The 19,892-nt window shown below is 45.5% G+C and overlaps 1 protein-coding gene across 3 annotated transcripts in view; it reads left to right on the top strand.

The window, feature by feature from the left end:
* Window positions 1–599: 599 nt before the first annotated feature.
* Window positions 600–19,892, top strand: part of adam22 (ADAM metallopeptidase domain 22) — a 38,572-nt gene continuing 19,279 nt past the window's right edge. For 2 of the 3 annotated variants that reach the window (XM_037453185.2, XM_037453184.2), the window contains exons 1-6: window positions 600–963; window positions 1,187–1,344; window positions 3,617–3,693; window positions 12,272–12,338; window positions 14,984–15,066; window positions 17,780–17,843. In XM_037453185.2, coding sequence (XP_037309082.2) covers window positions 867–963; window positions 1,187–1,344; window positions 3,617–3,693; window positions 12,272–12,338; window positions 14,984–15,066; window positions 17,780–17,843 — 546 coding nt within the window. In that variant the 5' untranslated portion in view covers window positions 600–866. The remainder of the gene's footprint in view (window positions 964–1,186; window positions 1,345–3,616; window positions 3,694–12,271; window positions 12,339–14,983; window positions 15,067–17,779; window positions 17,844–19,892) is intronic. The other variant, XM_037453183.2, reaches the window with a different exon arrangement.

The raw sequence follows: 19,892 nt of genomic DNA, 5'->3' as shown, positions 1-19,892 counted from the left end.
GCATTAAACGTGGACGACGTATTAATGACATTGTGCCACATTCTGTTCTTCCTCCATTGAGCATAAACTCCTTTATGGGAAAAAACAAACAAACATGATCATCACCTCCTCAATTCATGCAATAATCTGGCAGGTAGGAGATGTCTTTAAGTCTTTAACAGTTCAGGAGGTTGTAGAAGATAAACTTGTGCAACATCTGGGTGACAAATCTAATTATTTTAATGCTAGAAACTAGAAAATGCGACAAGAATTGAGCGATCTATTGTGCCAATAAATATAAAACAACCACCAAACAATATCACCGGGAATCCATCGATTTCGCCCCCGTTTTTGTACCAAACGATGGATTGACTCACGACGTCAATAACACGGCTCATTTTGCCCGGAACGGCCCTCCTGGAGGAATGTAACATGGAGGAAGGTGGAGGAGGCGGTGATGTAAACCCAGTCAGCGCATGGCCGCCCCCCCCCCCCCTGCCGTCTCCACGGCACGCTCATATTTATGCATTAGGCGTTTCTGCAGTGAGCCGCTGGATATTGATGTGTTTCAAGGAGGTGTCCCCCGTCCTCTCCTCCCCATAACACCCCACTCCCCTCCCCCCCCACCCCTCTCGCCTGCCTCCCTCCTCCACGCCTCCCTCCTCCGCGCTGCTGATGTCGCGGGGTGTCGGTGCGCTCAGACGCGCTCGGCGTTCGGACTCGTAAGGACACCGATGGCCGCGAACCGGCGGCACTGCGCTAACCAGACGAGCAGCCCGGGCTTCAGGCTCCCCTAGCGACGGCAGGACCCCGAGGGCCTGCTCCTGGAATACCGCATTGTTTTGTTTTTTTAATCATTTACCAAAAAAAAAAAACCCAGAACGGGAATGATGCTGATGATGCGCCCGCGATGGTGGATTTCCCTTTTGTGCGTCTGTGGGTTGATGCACGTCGGTCATCAGAGCAGCCCCAAAGCCCCAAACGGTAACTGATGCTATTTAAGATATCACATTCATTATGATAGCGCTACGTCCCCGTTAACGGGCCCGCGATTGCTTTGCGTATCGGAGATTCGGCTACTTCACAGTCTCCTAGCCGTTCCGTGTTATCGTAGGAGATGGGGACCATCTGCATCTCAGATGGCGGTGGTCGCGATGGATGCCTGGATGAAATCGGTGTCCCCCCCCCCTCTCCCCCCTCTGTGCAGGAGACGCCTCGTCGAGCTTGAAGGCGCTCCGCGACGCGGGCAGGTTCGTCGGGAAGGAGGACACGGTGCCTCTCCGCCTGCTCTACAGCCCGCACAACCACAGCCAGATCCCGGAGGACGAGCTCAGCACCCGGGTGAAAGCCGGCGGCTCCACGCAGGTACACGCGCGGTGCTCTCCTGTCTGCTGCGTGCTTATCTGTTGCATGGATTCCTCTCCTCCTCTGCCATTGTCCTCAGAGGGGAATTTCATAATTGGTGACTCACGAGCAAAACACACGAAGCTCGGGACACGTAGGAAGGGAAAGGTGCACTGATTGCACTGTAGACTGTAGACTGTCTGCAGTGCAAAACAATAAAACACAACACATCCCTCTTCAAACATCACATTATCATCCCTGTGATTGGTCCTCAATTGTTCCTCTGTCAACACCTCACATTGACTGAAGTAAATCAGCTGTTCAGTCATCTGCTGGCAAGGAAGATGTATTATTTAGTGAACACTTGCATCCTATCAGCTGCCTCACTGGCTCATGTTCATAAATCAAATTCAGCAGAGATTAACTAAAAGAGCTTGATTGATAAATCTGATGCACGATCAGCAGGATTCAGCTCATCACAGATACGCGTCATTATCGGTTGCATGGAGAGCCGATATGGAGAAATGTTACCCACCTGTCATGGGGTTTTCATTTGTGCAGCTTAGGTTTGTGTTGGCTATAGCTCAGAGTGTGGGGAGGACTACAGATGGCAGCAGGCAGGGAGGTGTTAACCCTTTGTCTCTCTCACACCTCAGACAGAGCTGCGGCCCGATGGGTTAACAAGCTAACAGGGACCATCTGCCATCAGATAGCATTTGGATGTTTTCCTTTTCAAAGCGGCTACATACCCTCCTCAATCACAATCCCATCGCGTCACACCGTCTTTCTGTGGAACTCAAAGCAAGAAGAATATTAAATGATTCAAAGCTGATGACAATATTGACTTACACAGAATCTCAAAATATTAGCTCAAATCGTGTCATTTAATGTCGGATGTCTGATATTTTAGTGGCTAGTTTTGACAAGCGTTCAATTCCTGACTCTACAGCTAAAAATAACAAGCAATCAGTAACGGCCCCAAAGTTCTGATTAAGCTATAAAATAACCATTTCAAGTCAAGATCCAGGGTAGGAGGAGGAGGAGGAGGAGGAGGAGGAGGAGGAAGAGGAAGAGGTGACCGTTTCATCTTTATTTCTGGAGTTGAATCTGGTTTGCAGTCGTCTGAACACAAAGTTGGATCAGTTATTTGGCTGTTTTTAGATCAACAGCCTAAAAACAAATCTGTCAAATAGTTCTTAAAATGTGTGACAACCAGCAGGTTATTTATAGACTGTTGCGTCGCCTATTTTCGTTTTCTTCCGCCCCCGATTGAGCACAGTGGGGTTCAGCAAAGTGCTGAGTGTTGTTTTGGTGGCAAAACAAAGACCTCAAACTGGAATCGCCGTGTGTCGGCCTGTGCGTTTGCCTTCCTGCCTCCCAGTCTGCGCTCAGTGCAACGATAGCACTTACAGTCCTACTCCCCCAGTCGTGAGTGGAAACTCCGGCCTGCTGTAACTCAGAAATCAATGTAAGAAGAGTCGGCGGTGGCTTCAGAGCTGGGATGTCCTTTCATTAAACACAATTACTGGTACCTCCTCCCATTATGGGTCAAATCTGCTGGATTGGATTTCACCAGAAGTGTGCCGTGGACAGGGGATTGCCCTTTGTGCGTGTGTGCTAACCGCCCCCCCCCCCCCCCCCCCCCCCCCTCTTACCAGCTCATATATGCATTGGCCAAGCACGCGCCTACGAACAATGGGCTGTGGTCAGTGGGGACCTCGCAGGCTCAGGTCATCCTTGGGTGAGCACAGAGGCACCACCTCAAATGGGAAGAGGGGAGAAAAAAAAAATCCCCACCCCCCCACCTCCTCTTGTCGTCGTGCTGCGTCTGGTGTGAAGGTAGCCGGGGGGGGGGGGTGGGGGGAGGTGCCCCAGGGTTTTAGCTCCGCTGTGGGACACCCCTGGACCTGCACTGGAATGATTGCGGGGAGTTCTAATCACACGCAACGCATGCAGGCAGAAAGGGGCCTTTGTGTTGTTCTCTGTGTCCTCTGTAACAAACCCAGTGTGGTTGAACATGGATAAAATGAATGGTGTCAATGATAGAAAACAACGTGTATGTGGAACTGTATTTCAAATGTGTGGTTTGAATGTTGCGTGAGATCCTTTGCAGAAATTCAAATTCAGAGGAAGAACCTTGATGGCTTAATTAAAACGGCCTTACTGGTGATAATACAGCCTTCAATCAATGCAGATGAGGATTGATCCTTGCATAGCATGGTTGCGTAATCATTGAATATGATAATGAGTGTTTGTAGTTATAGAAAATAAACTCTCCTCTTGGCCTTTTCAGGTGAACCACGTGGCCCAAGCAAGCTTTCAAGTTGACGCTTTTGGCAGAAAATTCCTCCTGGACGTGGAACTGAACCAGTAAGTTTTCTTTTTTTTCACTCCGTCCATTTGGCTGTAGCCTATAGCCCATATACCATCCGCAGATCTACCTTTATAATGGTCTGTCGGACGTCTTCATTGCGGATGTTTTTGTAGCTCTACTTTCTTATTTGCCGCTTTTGCTCTGCAGGACGGAGTAAATTATTTTGTTATTTTTAAGCTTTTATTTAGTTGTTTGTTGGCTTTTTTTTTGGTTTTGCACAATATCTAGTACTGGTGTGTGCCAAAGAGGACATTGTGCATGGATCTATGTGTGTATGTATCTATGTGCGTGTGTGTGCGCGTGTGTTTGCAGCACTACAGTATGATTTAGAGGCTGCATCATAATAGGAAGTGATTTACGGTAAAGGCTGGAGCGCTGCACGGTCAGACACTGATATTGATCACGGCACTGCTGATGGAAAGCTCTCTCTCTCTCTCTCTCTCTCTCTCTCTCTCTCTCTTTGTCTTTCTCTCCTTTTCTCTCTTTTCTCAATCCTACACCGCGTCTGTTTGGTTTTCTGCTTCCCTCGTTGGTCTCATTTAGCCCCCAAACAGAAAGCCTGTGAACACGCATAGCGTGATGCTGCCCGCCTGCTCCTCACAGCTGCAAGTCACTCCCCTACTGAGGGAAACGTTACATCACAGGAATTCCCACGTTCAGAGGAGATGTTTCTGCGCGACACACCAACCGGTCATGATGAGAAACGTGTCGTCCGCTCACACACACACACACAAAGGGCCCACCAGGGCGCACATGGATGTGCACAAGCTTCCGTTTGTACACTTTCGTCAGCACTTGGTTTGACGAAAGGTCGTCGACGTTGAGTGATTATTCATGCGTGTGACATTTTTCACCGGGTGTGATACTGGGTCAGAGTGTCGATGGAAGGGAAACTCTTGATGAAACCCTGCTTTGCGCAGAGTGAAGACAGCTCTGGGCAGCGGTGTGAAACGTGTGGTTCTGAATAAGAATGAGAGAATAAGATTAGTGCAATACAGCATTGTATTCTGTGATATTCACGAGATTCCCCTAAAAATAACAAACAAAAATATCAACGATTTACTAGTTCAAGCTTTTGATGTGTGCGATTTGCTGCTTTTTTGTATTGTATATTATAATGTAACACCCGATAGCTTTCATGCCAGACAGATCAAACCCAGCTTGAGCGTGTGTGTGTGTGTGTGTGTGTGTGTGTGTGTGGGGGTGGGTGCAGGAGTGGGTTTTCTTTAGGCCTTCAGTAACAAAACCTCATTTCGGTCAATGAATGACTGCTGCTGCACGGAGTCTGTGTTATTTGTGTTTAAGCCGTGAGCAAAAGAAAGATGAGTTTTACAGCTGGAGTTGTTGGCTTTGTGCCATTAGTATTATCATTGGTGTTAATTTCAGATATGAACATTTGGTTTGCGTTGTCTCCACGATCCTTTAGCAATGCTATCCACGCCGGGGACGGCGACGTATGAGGGACGGTCGGTCAGACACTTTGATCTACAGACTTCGATGGACGAACTGAAAAGAACCGTTTTTCCACATTCTATCGCATAGCAGAACTTGCACAGAGACAATAATGTTTGAGGGATCTGGAATTAACTAATTGCGTTTGTTAGTTATTAGCAAAATATTGTAGTCACCCATCTGAGGACCATCTACAGAGAGGACGGCGGGAGGGGGTTGGCGGGGTCACGAGGTCTTTCCTCCCCCCTCTGTCTTTGTCCTCCGGCGGCTCGCTACAATTTACCACTCGCGGGCTAGTTAGCTCAAATTTAGCAAAGGATGGGGGGGTTGCTCCTTTTCAAAAATCTCTGAAGACCCCAACAAACACACACATACGTACACACACACATACACACACGTACACATCTCCACCCTTGATTGCCTCCACACGCACTCTCCGATCAGCCCCTACTACCCCTTTGCCTCGCCGGTCCCACCTGCTCTTGCTGAATAATAGATGTTGCTTTAAGCTTAAGAGGCGTGTGCGTGTGCGTGTGTGCAGGCGGGTGAGGGGGGTTTCCGCCTTGTCCGTTGTGAATGGAATGAGAACCTTTCTGACGACGCCATGGCTGTCCTCAACCCAATAAATGATAGACTTACATGCCAAGTTGACACCGACAGACACTCAGTGTTTTAATATTTGTACCACTCTGTTGTGTCAACATTCCCTACATGCCCAGAAATACCTTATGCAAATTCTGGGGGGGTCGGTTTCAGGCAATGCTAAATGCATCATGCATCTTTGTGAAGGGGGGCAGTGTTTCTCCACCATGACAGCGTCAGCGAGGAGGGGGCTGGAGGCGATACAGCACTGATTCAACCACGTGGTCCCTCTCTAACTTCCTGTTAGGCAAGAAGCTAACAAACATCCAATGGTTCCATGGTTGGATGAATGGGTGAAGGACGCCATCTAACTGATCTCCATGTTCCCGTCAGTGGATTTTGACTGTTGGCCTGAAAGCTGACCTCGGACCATGAACGGTCCTGATGCTGTGGGGGTCATCTGTGTGCTTCCCCTGCGCCGTGTGGGTATTTAAGACGTAGATCTCCACATGTATGTGATTTAGGTCTTTCTCATGTCCTGTTCCAACATCATTTATCATCCACACATGTCTCGCTGCCCGCATCCTGACATTGATACAACCCATCTGCACTCTCCGTCCCCGGCTTGGTAATTTATTGCAGATATTGCAGAGAGGCGTGATGAGATTTACTGCCGACTTGATGAGAAAAACACTGTGTGTGTGTGTGTGTGTGTGTGAGAGAGAAAGATAACGATGGAGAGAAAGAAATAGTTAAGGATGAAGAGAATGAAGAGGACAGAGAGAGATGTCCTTCATGCACCCTTGAGTCGTGGTGGGTGGGTTAAATAAGTGCCATAGATACGGAGGGATAGAGAGTGTGTATGCGTGTGTGTTTGTGTGTGTGTGTGTGTGTGTGCACATACACGAGGGAGGTACTTGAAAGGAGTACCGTGAAAATAAAATAGTCCCTGCTTCCTCTCCTCCTCTCCTCTCCTTTCACTTCTCTTCTCTCCCTGATGTTGATCTGTATACACACACACACACACACACACACACACACACACACACACACACACACACACAGGTGCACATGCACACACTATAGCACATAGCTTTTGCTATCAAATTGGGAGTTATGTTTGTGAGTCTGTCTGTGAGAAGGCACAATGCTCACAAACTGTATATTACAGATGGTGTTTGCTAAGTGGCTCGGCGTCACAACCAGAAACGTGTGTATAGTGCACAATATGTTCTGGTGATATAAGGGAGTGAGGGAGGAGGATACAGGATCGAATTTGTGTTTCTGTTTTTGAGGTCTGCAGGAGTTCTTCAGGCATTTTATAAAAAGCGTTGAATTCAGATGAATTGACACCGTCTTTTTCCAAACCAAGCCGTAAAACACAACTCATGGACCGAGTTTACAGAAGGTTGCAGCCGTCTGAGAAATAGAAAAATTGTACCATTCAAAATCTTATTGGGTAGCAAATCCCCTCTCAGTGTTACTAATGCACCGATTTAATCAGCTGGCATTTGCTGTGTTGACTGCTAATGGCCTCTTAAAGTTGTGAACTCTATTGTTGCAAATATGTTTCCCTAACTATCCATTTTTGTATTTTCTGTTGGATTCGGACTACAGTAACCGGCATATGAAGCTGGTTGCATATGACTTATTCTTACATCTTATTCAGCTGACGCTTTCATCCAAAGCGACTTACATTGCATTTTAACCCATGTCTTGCATATTGCTTGGGGAGCAATCAGGGGTCAGGTGTCTTGCTCGGGGACACTTCGTCATGGCACATGGGGCAGTCGGGATTCAGACCGCCAACCTTTGCGGCTCCCAGCACATCACACCACTTCATGCGCCACCATCGCCTCGCATAACAACCTCGGGAGTGCCTAATGTGTCACTGGTAGCCAGTCCAATGGGAACACGGCGTGCAGCAATCAGTCACCAACACCGGGATCCAGTCCCGGGTGAGTGGAGCGCGTCAGCAGATCGTTCATGCGGTAAAAAAAAAAAAAAAAACGCACGCTGCTTCTTGTCCTCCATCACTTACATAAGAACTGTGTCGGGATGGGTTTTCCTTACGGACAGCCGGAGCAAGCGGAAAAACCATAGCAACCAAAAACAAAACAATTTAATGGCAATCCGTCAGGTAGTTGTTTACACTGAGAAGCACATTTGCCAACCGCATGGAGGGTGTTAGAGTCATTAGTCATTAGGATTCATAATCTTCCATCCAGTGATGGTGTTTCGGGTTGATCGAAAATGGCGAAAATGGGCCTGTGTTTGTAGTCTTTGCCGGATGTCCAGAGTTGAATTACCGACCCTCCTCTTTTACGCACCATCATTCTGCCTCTCCTTATATTCACTTACCCCCCACCCCCCACCCCCTGTCTTCGGCCGAGCCGTCTGAACGCAGTTTGCAGGATTAGTGGAGACAAAGAGAGATCTCCCGCCGCAGACAGGCACAGGAGATAAGGCTGTCTCCACAAGAAAAGACACTAATGCCTCCTCTGTGAAGACTATTGTCTCCTATGGATTACTCGTTTTCCTCAGTCATGCTGAATAAAAAGCAAAAAGGTGGTTCACCACCGTCACGAGGCTAACCATTTAACCACTTCTCAAAGTCTGATTGGTTCAGTGGATGGATGATGATGTGTGATCTTATCAGCTCAACATAAAATGTAAAAATGTCATAACTACTTTGTCCCAAGTGTACACAACTCCAAAAGTACGTCGCTGTGGAGTTCACTAGCGATCCACATGTTGTCACAGATGCAGATGTGCATATTCTCCTTCGTGTCTGCAACAGCCCACTGCATAATTCAGAAGTCCACTCCATTGGGCCTGTGTGTTGCGTGCTGTAAACCCAACTGCATTATCAAAGCCATTATACAAGCTTCCTGCCTGATTTTGCCCCTTTTTGTCCAATATTTCTTTTTCTGGGCATTGGTATTCCCTGTGCGATGGGAGCTGGGATGCCAGTGAGAGTGCCAGTGGGATTGCTTGTTTGAAAAGTGATTGGAAAGTGAATGAATTATAGCCCGGAGACCTTTGACCTTTGATGAGGCCTCAGAAAGGGTTGTAGGGCAGGTGAAACCAGCTGCAGCTTTCCTCACTCTTTTGTCTGCTTCTTTCTCCTTCCTTATTTCTCTTGTCCACTTATCCACCTCTACCCCCCCCCCCCCCCTATATTTTCTCTGATGCACTTCCCGTGTTTATTTCCTCAGCGCTCCCCCCATCCTCATTACGGACGGCTGACACAGCACATGTTCAGTCCTTTTGTGTGTCGGCTCCCTTTAAGTGCTGTGTTGAATGGCAAAGACTCCATACATGGAGGGGGGGGGGGGGGGTCCACACAAGGACTTGAGTGGTTGTGAGAGATGTGTGAGGACACGTCACCTTAATTGTTTTAACATTTGCTTATATTTGTGAGCTTTTGGGTGTATTATGAAAAACCTTTGAGTGGCCTGCCTGAAAGCAATGAAAAGCTTGCTACCCCCACCACCTCCTTCACTCTCTCTCTCTCACACACACATTAGCTTTTCCAATCCGTCCTTCTTGTGCTGTTTTTCCTCCCCCTCTCCCGGCGGTGCCTGGCGACACAGATCGTGAGAGGAATTTTAGGCCACACGGAAAGTTGGTTTGTGTTTATGATTCACTTCAAGGAGTTCAAACTGGGTCGCCACAGCAGGTTCTTGCACCCAGAGCAACAAGATGCTTTAAAAGGAAGGATGTAGCCAGGCGAAGTCAGTTCACTGCTTCCATCTGATTTAATTTAATAAAGTTAAATAAGCCATTTCAGAGCAACATTTTCTTAACTGAAGCAGCGTCAGTGCACTTCAATTTCTTTAAGAGAAGGATGGGATCACCATATAAATGCCTGTTCTACGCCATGACATTTTGTAGGCTGAAAGTGGAGCGTCCGCAGATCCATCTCTGAAATCTCCTCGAGGACTGACAGACAGTTGGACACTAGCTCTCAAACAGATGTTGCCGCGGCAACGGAGCAAAGAAAAATCTCCACCAGTGGATGAGCAGACAGTTTCAGAAAAGCAATGAGCTGCAGATAATGAGACACAAGATGATGTTGGTGCTTGTTACACATCTGGTCTGCCACCTTTTCACTGCCAGATGTCATGTAAATATGTCTAGACAACAGGAATCTGCTAGTGTAAGCTCTAATGATGATGTCATACATTAGATTTATGAACTGCTTGTATTTCGTTTTTCCCTCATCCCTTTTTTCGCCCTTTATTCTTGTTAATGAGCTCCTCAGCTTCCCTTTTCAAACTGCCTCCCTCTGATCATCATTTATGTTGAAGGTTTGCAGCATTTATGTCGAGATAGAGACAGAGAGAGAGAGAGAGAGAGAGAGATATCACGCACAAACAGCGTCTGTTTGTATTTCCCTCATTTTGTCAGGAGGCTAGAGACTACGAGGTCTCTCACAGTCATGCATTCATACATAGTGAGTACGCATGTTAACAGAAAGAAGGGGGCTCGGTTTATGTGTGTATGTCAGCTTGGGGGATGGGGGTCAATGTTGGGTTTACGCCTTTGTCTGTCATATAAATTATTTAAATCCCCTAACAATTAAAGCCGAGGTCTGTTATCGGCGTCCTCCATTAGAGGCCCGTGCGGCTGCCTCGCTGCCCCCGCGTCGCCCCGTCTGGGGCGACGCGTGCGGCCCGGATGAAGATCACAGGCTCTGAATCTTAAACACACATCCCAGCAGAACAAAGGCAAACAGCGCGCCTGTGACCCGGGGACTGTCATGCACTCACAGAACGTCTTCATCATGGGGGGGGGGGGGGGGGGGGGGGCGTGTGAATATTCTGACAGCGGTTGTTTTTCCATGCGATGAGGTTTCGGATGAAATGTTACATGCGTCTCAGGAGGCGTTTAATGGGCAGGGTGTTGTTGAAGGTGCAACCTCAGGTTTGATGGCGTCAAGTACGTAGAATGGGGGCCGCCGCTGTGACACAAATGGGGCTGGTTTCGGGACGCGGCGCGGGGGTTTTGCTGCCAATCCATCCCTCTTTCCATTGAACATCACTCTCTGTCATCTTTCCCTGTAGATTTCTGTAAAACTTGCGCCCGAAAACAGTCATTTATTCAACGTAGAAAGTAGCCTCCTTCATGTGTCTGTGCTGGTTGATGTCAAGCGTTTCACTAGAATAATAAAACTGTTTTGTCTTTGCTTTCTCTCCTTTTGTCAAAGATAGATGTTTCTGTTAGACTAGACTCATGAATTCATCTTTAGAGAGTATTGTCAAAATGTAACAGCACTCAATATATCAACGTTTTATAAAATTCCCTTTGTTGGATTTCATGCTCAGGGTTTGAGAGCATTGATGTCTGAGGCTGGTTAAACAACTGCTTGGCTTAGTTTGGGTCGGCGTAATGTCTGGGAAAACATTTGTTTAGAATAATACACAGCGAGCGGGACATTCTCATCAGTAAGAGCCTGGAATCATCAAATGTTTTTCATATTTGCTTTACATTTAAAGTTAAAAAGTGCTGATTCATGTTATGGGGATCGACTGATTGATTAAGCAGTGTTTAATGTTTCTCTTGATTTCTCCAGGGAATCCTATTGACACAAATAAAATAGAAGATGTCCTCTCCTGGCATAAAAAGTTAAACGTTAACTTTCAAGCTGTTTGATTGTTTCCATTGAATATGTCTTAATTAATGCGGTGAGATCGATGATTGCAAACTGCTTATGTGACACATACCACCTGCCGATGACGACAGGAAGTTGGCTGGAGTTGAACGGTGGCTCTCTGGTTCACTGCGGCTCGTGACCTGCTCACATACTGTGTATGGTTTATCTTTATATATAATGTTTGTGTGTTCAAGCTTCAGATATCTGTCAACTCGCTTACTGAATGTGAATGTAAAAAAATAAACATGATAAACTATACTGCTTTGTGTTTATACATATACACATATACGTATGTGTGTCCATGTTCAGGTCACCTAATTGAGAACTTAAAAACGGGCGAATTCCCCCGTTCATATGCCGCATTCCTGTGTGTGTGTGTGTGTGTGTGTGTGTGGAGTTGCGGGTGGGGGCATGCGCTTTGTTCCGTACCACAGCTCGTACATCTCTGTCTCAGATTGGCCCAGCAGTGTGCGTCTCCTTTGGGATCCTTGGGTCCAGCTCTGCTGAGGAAGCAGACGCACACTGATTTCCTCGCTCTCTCGGCTTATTTTCTTTGCCTCTTTCTGCCTGAGTCACTTGTTTTACTTCATACGGATCTCGTTTGCCCTTCATCCCTCGAACGTGTAGGCACGCACGCCAGCCATCCTCCGGCAGGCCTGACTTGTAGAATAGTGTTTGCGTTAGTTTGTGTGCTGGAAATAGCCACGTCCCTGTACCATGGTCATAATTAGCCGGGCGGATGCTCTGAAGCTTTTTTTTGCTGCCAAAACCGAACACAATCATCCTATAAAATACAAGCATGTCTGCATATCTGAGGGACACTTGAAAGAAAACCACAACTATTCTAACTTGAATTCTCTTTTTTTCTTCTCTGTCCCCAGTGATCTGCTGTCATCGGGGTATGTGGAGAGGCATTTGTCAGAGAAAGGAAGGACTGTCGTCACCAGTGTAAGATGCAAATCATTTCTCCTCTTGCTCTGTTCTTACGGTGCCGTGATGTTGACATTTACTGCCCAAATTACCCCTGATTTTAATTCAATCGAATCAGACCTCAGTCAGGTTCAAATACCATCTGTCGAGTTTGAACACATTCTTAAAGCTGCTGTAATCATTGTTTTGTACCATAGATGGATCAAAGGTCATGTGTGATGTGACCCCCTGTATGAAGCTCTGTGACGTATTTCATCATCTCTGACCTGTTCTGTGGTCACTCCAACTTTACAGTTGATGTAAATTCACTCTCTCTGCTTTCACCCGCCTCGTTCAGTTCCAGAAACATTCCTGTGCGCCTCTGAGTCACAAAAGTGCAGGCAGACAAAGTGATCAAATGGCTGGTGAGCAAACATGGAGCCGCATTAAGCAGCTAATGGCCATCATGACGAGCTTAAAGCAGAGCGAGGATTAGAATGACGTGTTTTTAAGTGGACAGAAATCAGATTCCAGTGAATGCTGATGTTGCTCCTTTTCCGCCGGATGTGTAAAAATGTGACTTGACGCGAACAAGGTTAAATAATTAGAGCCCATGCAGCAGCATTATTTCCATTGACGTGGGATGTTGAGAAGTCGACCCCCAGCGTCCGATCCAATCTGGACGCAGGCCGACCGGAGAAAGCAAAAACGCTTGTTAATACCAGCTGTAAATGTAAATGTATCATCACAACGTATCCGTACACTGAATCCCCTCCTCTGGAGATTTCTTTTGTGTGTTAGTTTGCACACACACACACACACACGCATCCCGTCTTTGTCCAGTTCAGAGTCAGCGGGCCAAAGAGGCCTGACCCTAACCCACTGAAATGAAAGACAGATTGCCCGAGATAATCCTCCGAAATCAGGACTTAATTTACAGGACACACACTGAGGTGTCATATTACTTCAGTGGGGGGATTATAATGGTCAGGATTTGTTCAGCTCAGAAGCAGATTAGTGAGATATTAGATACTATTAGACAGGGATCCAACACATTACACCACATATAGAGGGATCTAGTCACCTGTAACGATATAACTTATTACAGAGCATTCTTTCTGTGACTTCATTTACCTTGTTGATCCAGAATGAACCTTCGGGTTTAAAGCGTTCTGTTTAAGTAGTGGAGGGTACGATGCATTAGAAATGTTTGTACACACTTTCTGTCTCATGAACAGCAACATATACAAAAAAATATACATATATGTGTAATTTATTTCTTCCTTTTCATTATCTAATTGCCAAACTCTCAAAGGGCAAAGTGTCCAACGTGTTTACCAACTTTCTGACTGTCACCTCTTCATTGTGCATTGTGTTGTCCAGAATGGATGAATAATTACCTTATAGAGTCTAAGAAGATCACGGATCGGACCGATTTAGCAACACACACGTACACACACACACACACACACACTCTCTCTCTCTCTTAAAATGTACCCGTTGCACTGGTTGGGTTTGGGCTTTGATGAGAAGTGGAGCAGAAGGTTCAGGGCGACAGGAGGAGGAGAGACGACGGCATAGTAGAGCACAGCGCCTCTTATAAATAGCCTTCTCCGTCTCTCCATCTCACACCAGCTCCACGTTTCTTTACCCGGCCTCTCTCTCTCTCTCTCTCTGACACTGCAGCTAACGTGTATTTACATAACTTGTACAGCTCATGTTGTCGCAACCCATTCATGTGTTTCATCACGGGCTCTGACGATCCAATGTACATTCCCTTTCTAGTCAACAAGGCACAGCTGTTAATTGTGCTTTGGTGTTTTTGGTTGATTCTGGCCATGCAGTTTGGACAGAGAGGAAAATACTAAGGGGGACATAGTCGGCACAGAGTGAGTCAAAAGAGACGACACCCAATAAGAAGAAAAACGACAAAATAACGTTATAAAATGAGATCATGACACACATTTGTATTTCTATGATACCTGTTTTATACACCAGCTCTAAACAACGACTGTTAATTAAGTATAAGTAAACTTGAAATAGCTCTGCAGGGAAGTGAGCTCTATCAAACGTATGTTGCCCCCGTAACATTGGTTTGTTTTTTCTCGGTTTGGCCTCGCACCTTTTTTTTTTTTACAATTAAGGGAAATCACAGGGTTCTTCCAACTTTATGGAAACAGTTTGGGGTCAAATCACACACGCCGGGCACGGGCTCCACAGAGGGAGCCGGGACGGCAGACGTGGACGAAGCGTTGAGCTGTACGGCAGACATTGATCCTCCGATGAAAGCAGCGGCTCCTCGGGGGGGGGGGGGGCGGCTTCCTGCCTAATGGCTGTTAGGCAGCAAGAAATGGACCAGGAAGAGATGGCCCGCAGAGCACTTAGACACTTAGACATCATACACGTCTGTAGAAAAATAAATCTGTGTTTACGCTCGCGAGGAAAAGACACACACACACACACACACACACATATAGACAGACTGAGACAGACACAGAAGGGGTTAACACACACAGATGGAAGGATGCGAATGGGTAAATCACAACGTGTGTGTCTGTAACACACGCACACAAACACATCACCAAATCCTACCTGCGTGTGTCGGTCTCTGTTTGAGTGTGTGGGACGTTTTCGGAGGCCACCGCGGTCTTAATTTGTGAGTGTTTGTGTGTTTTTCCTCACAGGGAGGAGAGCACTGCTACTACCAGGGGAAGCTCAGGGGCGTTCCTCACTCCTTTGTGGCTGTCTCAACCTGTCACGGATTGTAGTAAGTCAAAATAATACAGGATTTTATGTGTGTGTGTGTGTGTGTGTGTGTGTGTGTTTTACCACCAACATCGCTGCCTTTTGTGCTCCCACTTATTCATCAGGTCAATGTAATTAGTTTTAGCGAGGCCTCCTCTGTCTCTCTGCATTTTCCACTCGCCCAGGTTATCATTCGCACCGACAGGTGCTGCTCAGGCGTCTTCTCTTCTCGCCGTCGGTATTTTTAGAGTTTGTGCCCGAAGGCAGCGAGATGGATCAGAAACTGAGCCTGCAGGGAGGAACGCTCGTGTGCTAGATACGAGTTTGTGTGTTGTAGCATTGTTGTGTATTCATAAAGGCAAAAGAGGCACAAATCTATACTGTGTTGTTCATTCTTACTTCTAACAAATGTGCATAAATTGGCGTCTATGGATGATTATGCACATGAAATGTGTTTTTTTCACAGCTGCTTCCACACATTTACTGAGAGGAAACAGTATTTTCTCCAAAACTGTGAACGTACTGTCAGATAAAAAACCCATATGAAATCTCAGATATTTAACACATTGTGTGGTGTATTTATCTTTAGCGGTTTTATCGTGTTTCCTTTTGCTCGCTAATTATCATGATATTTTCATATTGCATAGTAATAATAATAAGCGCATGTGATGAGTAGAACATGAAGTGGTTTGTATTAAGTTGCAAATATCTTATTTCAAAGAAACCCTAGTTCATCACTTTATCCTTTCATTCTCCATCCATTACGCCTCATCACGCCTTGATTGAGTCCAGTAAATTCCCCTTTTATCATGATGTTCAAACCAAAACCATTATTCTAATTAGGGCAAGTGTTGCTGAATAAGCTTGGATAAGCTTGGAAATAACGTTTGCATATTTCATGTGATTGTGGGATCATTTTGGGAAATGCGTCAGCACAGCAAATTATGGAGTCCCACAAACTAAATAATGAAAAGTAGGGCTTGAATTAATCAAAGCCAACAAGGTTGAATGTGTTGCACATGCGGTGCATTGTCATATACAGCACAGATCAAGATATGAGGTGAGCACAGATTGCAAATAAGATTTTTGAAGCCTTCATATCTTTCATATCTGTATTTTCACCTGCCATCTTGGATTTCTGGCCGTCGCCATTATAGCTTCTTGGAAGCAGAAGTAACACATACAGTACAACCGAATGCTGAATAATACACTCTACGTATCAAAATTATGAAGATTTAATTTAATGAACTGCAAAAGTACTTTAAAAGCGTTAAAAACAGAGATATCTTCTGTTTTACTCTAAATGGCATTTTAATTTACCAAATGAACACAAGCTTGTATTGTTGAAGATGTTAAACTAACAATTGAGATCATAAACTCACGTTTACAATGTTCACTGAGGTAGCAATACATCAAGTGAGAAGTGGCGTAATCTTCTCATTGACTTCTATAATATTTGACTTCTTTTTCCCAACCGATGCAATCTGGGTTGTGCGTTTGTGTGGATGTGGATGAGAGAGAGAGAGAGAGAGAGAGAGAGAGAGAGAGAGAGTAGGAGTGAGAGAGTTCAGGGAGTGCACAGTGGTGTCGAGGGGTTAGATAATAGAGGCAGAGTATTTCCTTTATGCTGAGTCAGGTGTTTACTGTAATATACATCCTGCTCTCTCGCTCTCTCTACTTTACACACACACACACACACACAGGCACACACATACACACACAGAAACAAAGGCACACACTAACACGCACGGACGGAGAAACTTTACTGTGCAACACTACAGGGTATTAACTGTACTTAGTAGAATAGTGCTCTCAGCAGACAATTAACCATGGACTCAGACCCCTGTTTAGAGCATCCTCCATGTTTTACATTTGTGACTGAAGCCTCGCGCTGATTTAAAAATGAGCATTTTGAAGATTACATCATGTCCTGGAAATGTTCAAATGTCAGAGCAGCAACTGGCCTAATCTGGGAAACTTTGGATGTTCTCACTGGTGCAAAATGGTGCAGTGTTAGTGAGCATAAACAGAAGAACTGTGGATGGATTCAATGCGAGAAGTTGCAGATTCAGTTCCAACCGTCCTCCTTTTCAGGGTGTGTAATCTGCTTTAGGGACAATGTTGGACCTGGACATTCAGTGTGTCCTGAATCTGTGGCCAGGCAGTGTGAAGAGTGAGACAGATGGTGTGTTCCTGTTACCTTCATGACTTTACAGTTTGACCCAGCCAATCTCCTAAAAGCTTCAGACAAAGTCAATTAATGGAGGACGTCCGTTTCTCTGCGCGTGCGCACAGGCAGGTGGGCGGAGGCGAGGAGACCTTCACGCTTTGCAACCAATTCTTCAAAGGGGTCGTGCTCATTGGTCTAGAGTTCAGACTCTTACTTACTGTTCCAGAGAACAATCCTTAGGTGACCTTTAAATTCTGCTGGGTGGGACAATCTCTGAGATGATTGGATGACCTTTTTGTCTGAAATGACCCTCCACCCTTCCTAAGCCGTACTAAGGCCTAATAGAGCAGGACAGCACAGGACTCTCAGGACATTTTTTTAGTTATATCATCTGACAGATGATAATAATAATAATAATAATACAATAAGATCTGGGCGAGCACTGAACTGGCTTCTCCGTCACACTGATGGCTGAGGAGGAGTTGAATTCACATTGCATTGTTCCATGAGGAACATAAGAAGGTGAGCTGGTGTTGATATGTGCTTTCATTTCTCTGCATTTCAGTGGGATGTTTTTCGATGGCAACCACACCTACATGATTGAACCTGGAGGACAGGGCAACAGCAACGTAAGTGCTCTTCGGAGAAATATATGTGTGCTCCGTAGGAGCCGGAGATGGTTCCCCTTGAAGTTTTTTTTATCAATTTATCATCTCTTCATCAGCCCTGTTGATTATTCCATGATCAGATACTGTTCCGTCACCATTTCATTGAAAATTGAGTAATCCTTGAAGGTTCAGATGGCTTTTATAATAAAGGTGAACTCCACCCAAAGGGGATGTCTTGTATTTAGTGATCCTTTAATTGTCAATGTTTAGGCCTCGTGAGTGGTTTGTGAGGAGGTTTATTTCAAATTCAATGCATACTACAACTATCTTGCACATCGTTCTTCCGATATAAGCAATAGAATATTCAGCATGTGAAAGATAAAATAAAAATAAAATAAGATAAAATAAGACCGGCAAAGAGAAAGATTGCTCAACACAAAGGCTTCGGCCCCACTAGGTTTATTTCAAATAGGTCGAGGCTTCCTCCGCTCCTCCGCCTCGTCTTCGACTCCCTCCTCCTCTGGCCTCTGCCTCCCTCATTCCTCTCCAGTGTTTTCTGGAGAGACTGAATTATTTAAGCGATGACAGAGAGAGATCCTAACTCAGAATACTGCTGCAGCACTCGTGTTCAGATACAGTATCTTGGTCATTCACACGGGCCCCAGTGACGTAGAATGCACATAAATATTGGAAGTTTAGTTCTGTGTGTGTCTTGCAAAGCATTCGATCCAAAACACTGACGTACTGTGTAGCACGTACACAAGGCCCAGAGAAAGACATCGGTTAAGATGACACCCGCTATGTTTATCTACATAGCATGCAATATTGTTATCAAATATGATTATTTTAAGTTAAATTACACAACTGAATACAATCAGTTGCACCTGGATAAGCTTCCGGGCTAAAATGCTGCTTAGATATAAATGCACCATTTATTATTGTGTTATTACAACTGGAGGGAAATACTTGCTCCACCTCTGGGCACATTTCGCTCATCCAGTTGAAGTGTGACGCAACGTTCAGTTTTAGTATTAAAGAATTGTAAAATACCAAAACTTAACTGGCCTCAATGAATCTACTCTTCTTACACGCTGTAAATGACAGTAAGGGCTCTCTATTTAAAAGGCTGTCTGCTGTTTGTTCAACCATGAAGATATTTGTATGAAAGGCAGAGGCCACTAGTAGCGATAATTCAGGCTATTATCATATAGTTGATACAGTTGAAAGTGAGCGGGAAAGGATGAGGGGACAGCGGGGGGGGGGGGGGGGGGGGTGCAATAGACAGTTGGCACGGCCCGTGTGGACCATATGGGGAATCCGTCTGATCTTCTGCCAACGAAGAAAAAAGTCTTGTGAGAAATTAGCTTTGTGTCCTCAACTAGAGGCTCTTGTGTCACCTTACGCAGCTCCACTGGTTTAAAAGTGCGTTATTCTGAACATGACAGTTGTGAGTAGCCCAGTTGGGATGAGAACGTGATGCACCAAAGCAACCGGGCTGACGCGTGTAAACGTTGCAACCTTTGAACATGCGGACAACTTGAGTGTGTGTGGTGCTGACTTGCATTTGCAGGAAACACCATATGTTCAGCACTCTTGTTTTTTTGGACACCTTCCAAACCTCACCTGCACCACAGGGCCCCCGCGGCTACATCCCAACCGCTCCGACTTTAAGTGAGGACCGAGGAAAGTGTAGTGCTGTGTTTTGTTGGTACTGCAGTAACTGTGAGTCCAGTGTAGCAGCTCATTTAAACTATGAATGCCAAGAAAATACTACAACAACGTATTATTTAGCGATTGATTCTTAGCAAGCCTTCTACATATATGTCATCAATGTTAATAAAGACATTTTGCTTTGTACTTTTTTGTGTATATCATCAAATATATACTACGTGATAATCAGTATGATCAATGTGATAATCAGTAATAGGAATGTGTTAGTGTTGCACTTTGTGCAATGATTGAATTATTTTCGTGTTTAAGAAGCGGTTTGTTTGATTTCCGAATCATTTTTTAATCACCATATTTCTCTAAAATATCTCAAATCTGGGAGGATGAGAATGAGAATGAGGG

This window comes from Pungitius pungitius, chromosome 11 (genome assembly GCF_949316345.1).
Source record: "Pungitius pungitius chromosome 11, fPunPun2.1, whole genome shotgun sequence".
In the NCBI taxonomy this organism is placed as follows: Eukaryota; Metazoa; Chordata; class Actinopteri; order Perciformes; family Gasterosteidae; genus Pungitius; species Pungitius pungitius.
Note: the sequence above shows the minus strand (reverse complement) of the source record. Positions and strands in the feature narration are given on the sequence as shown.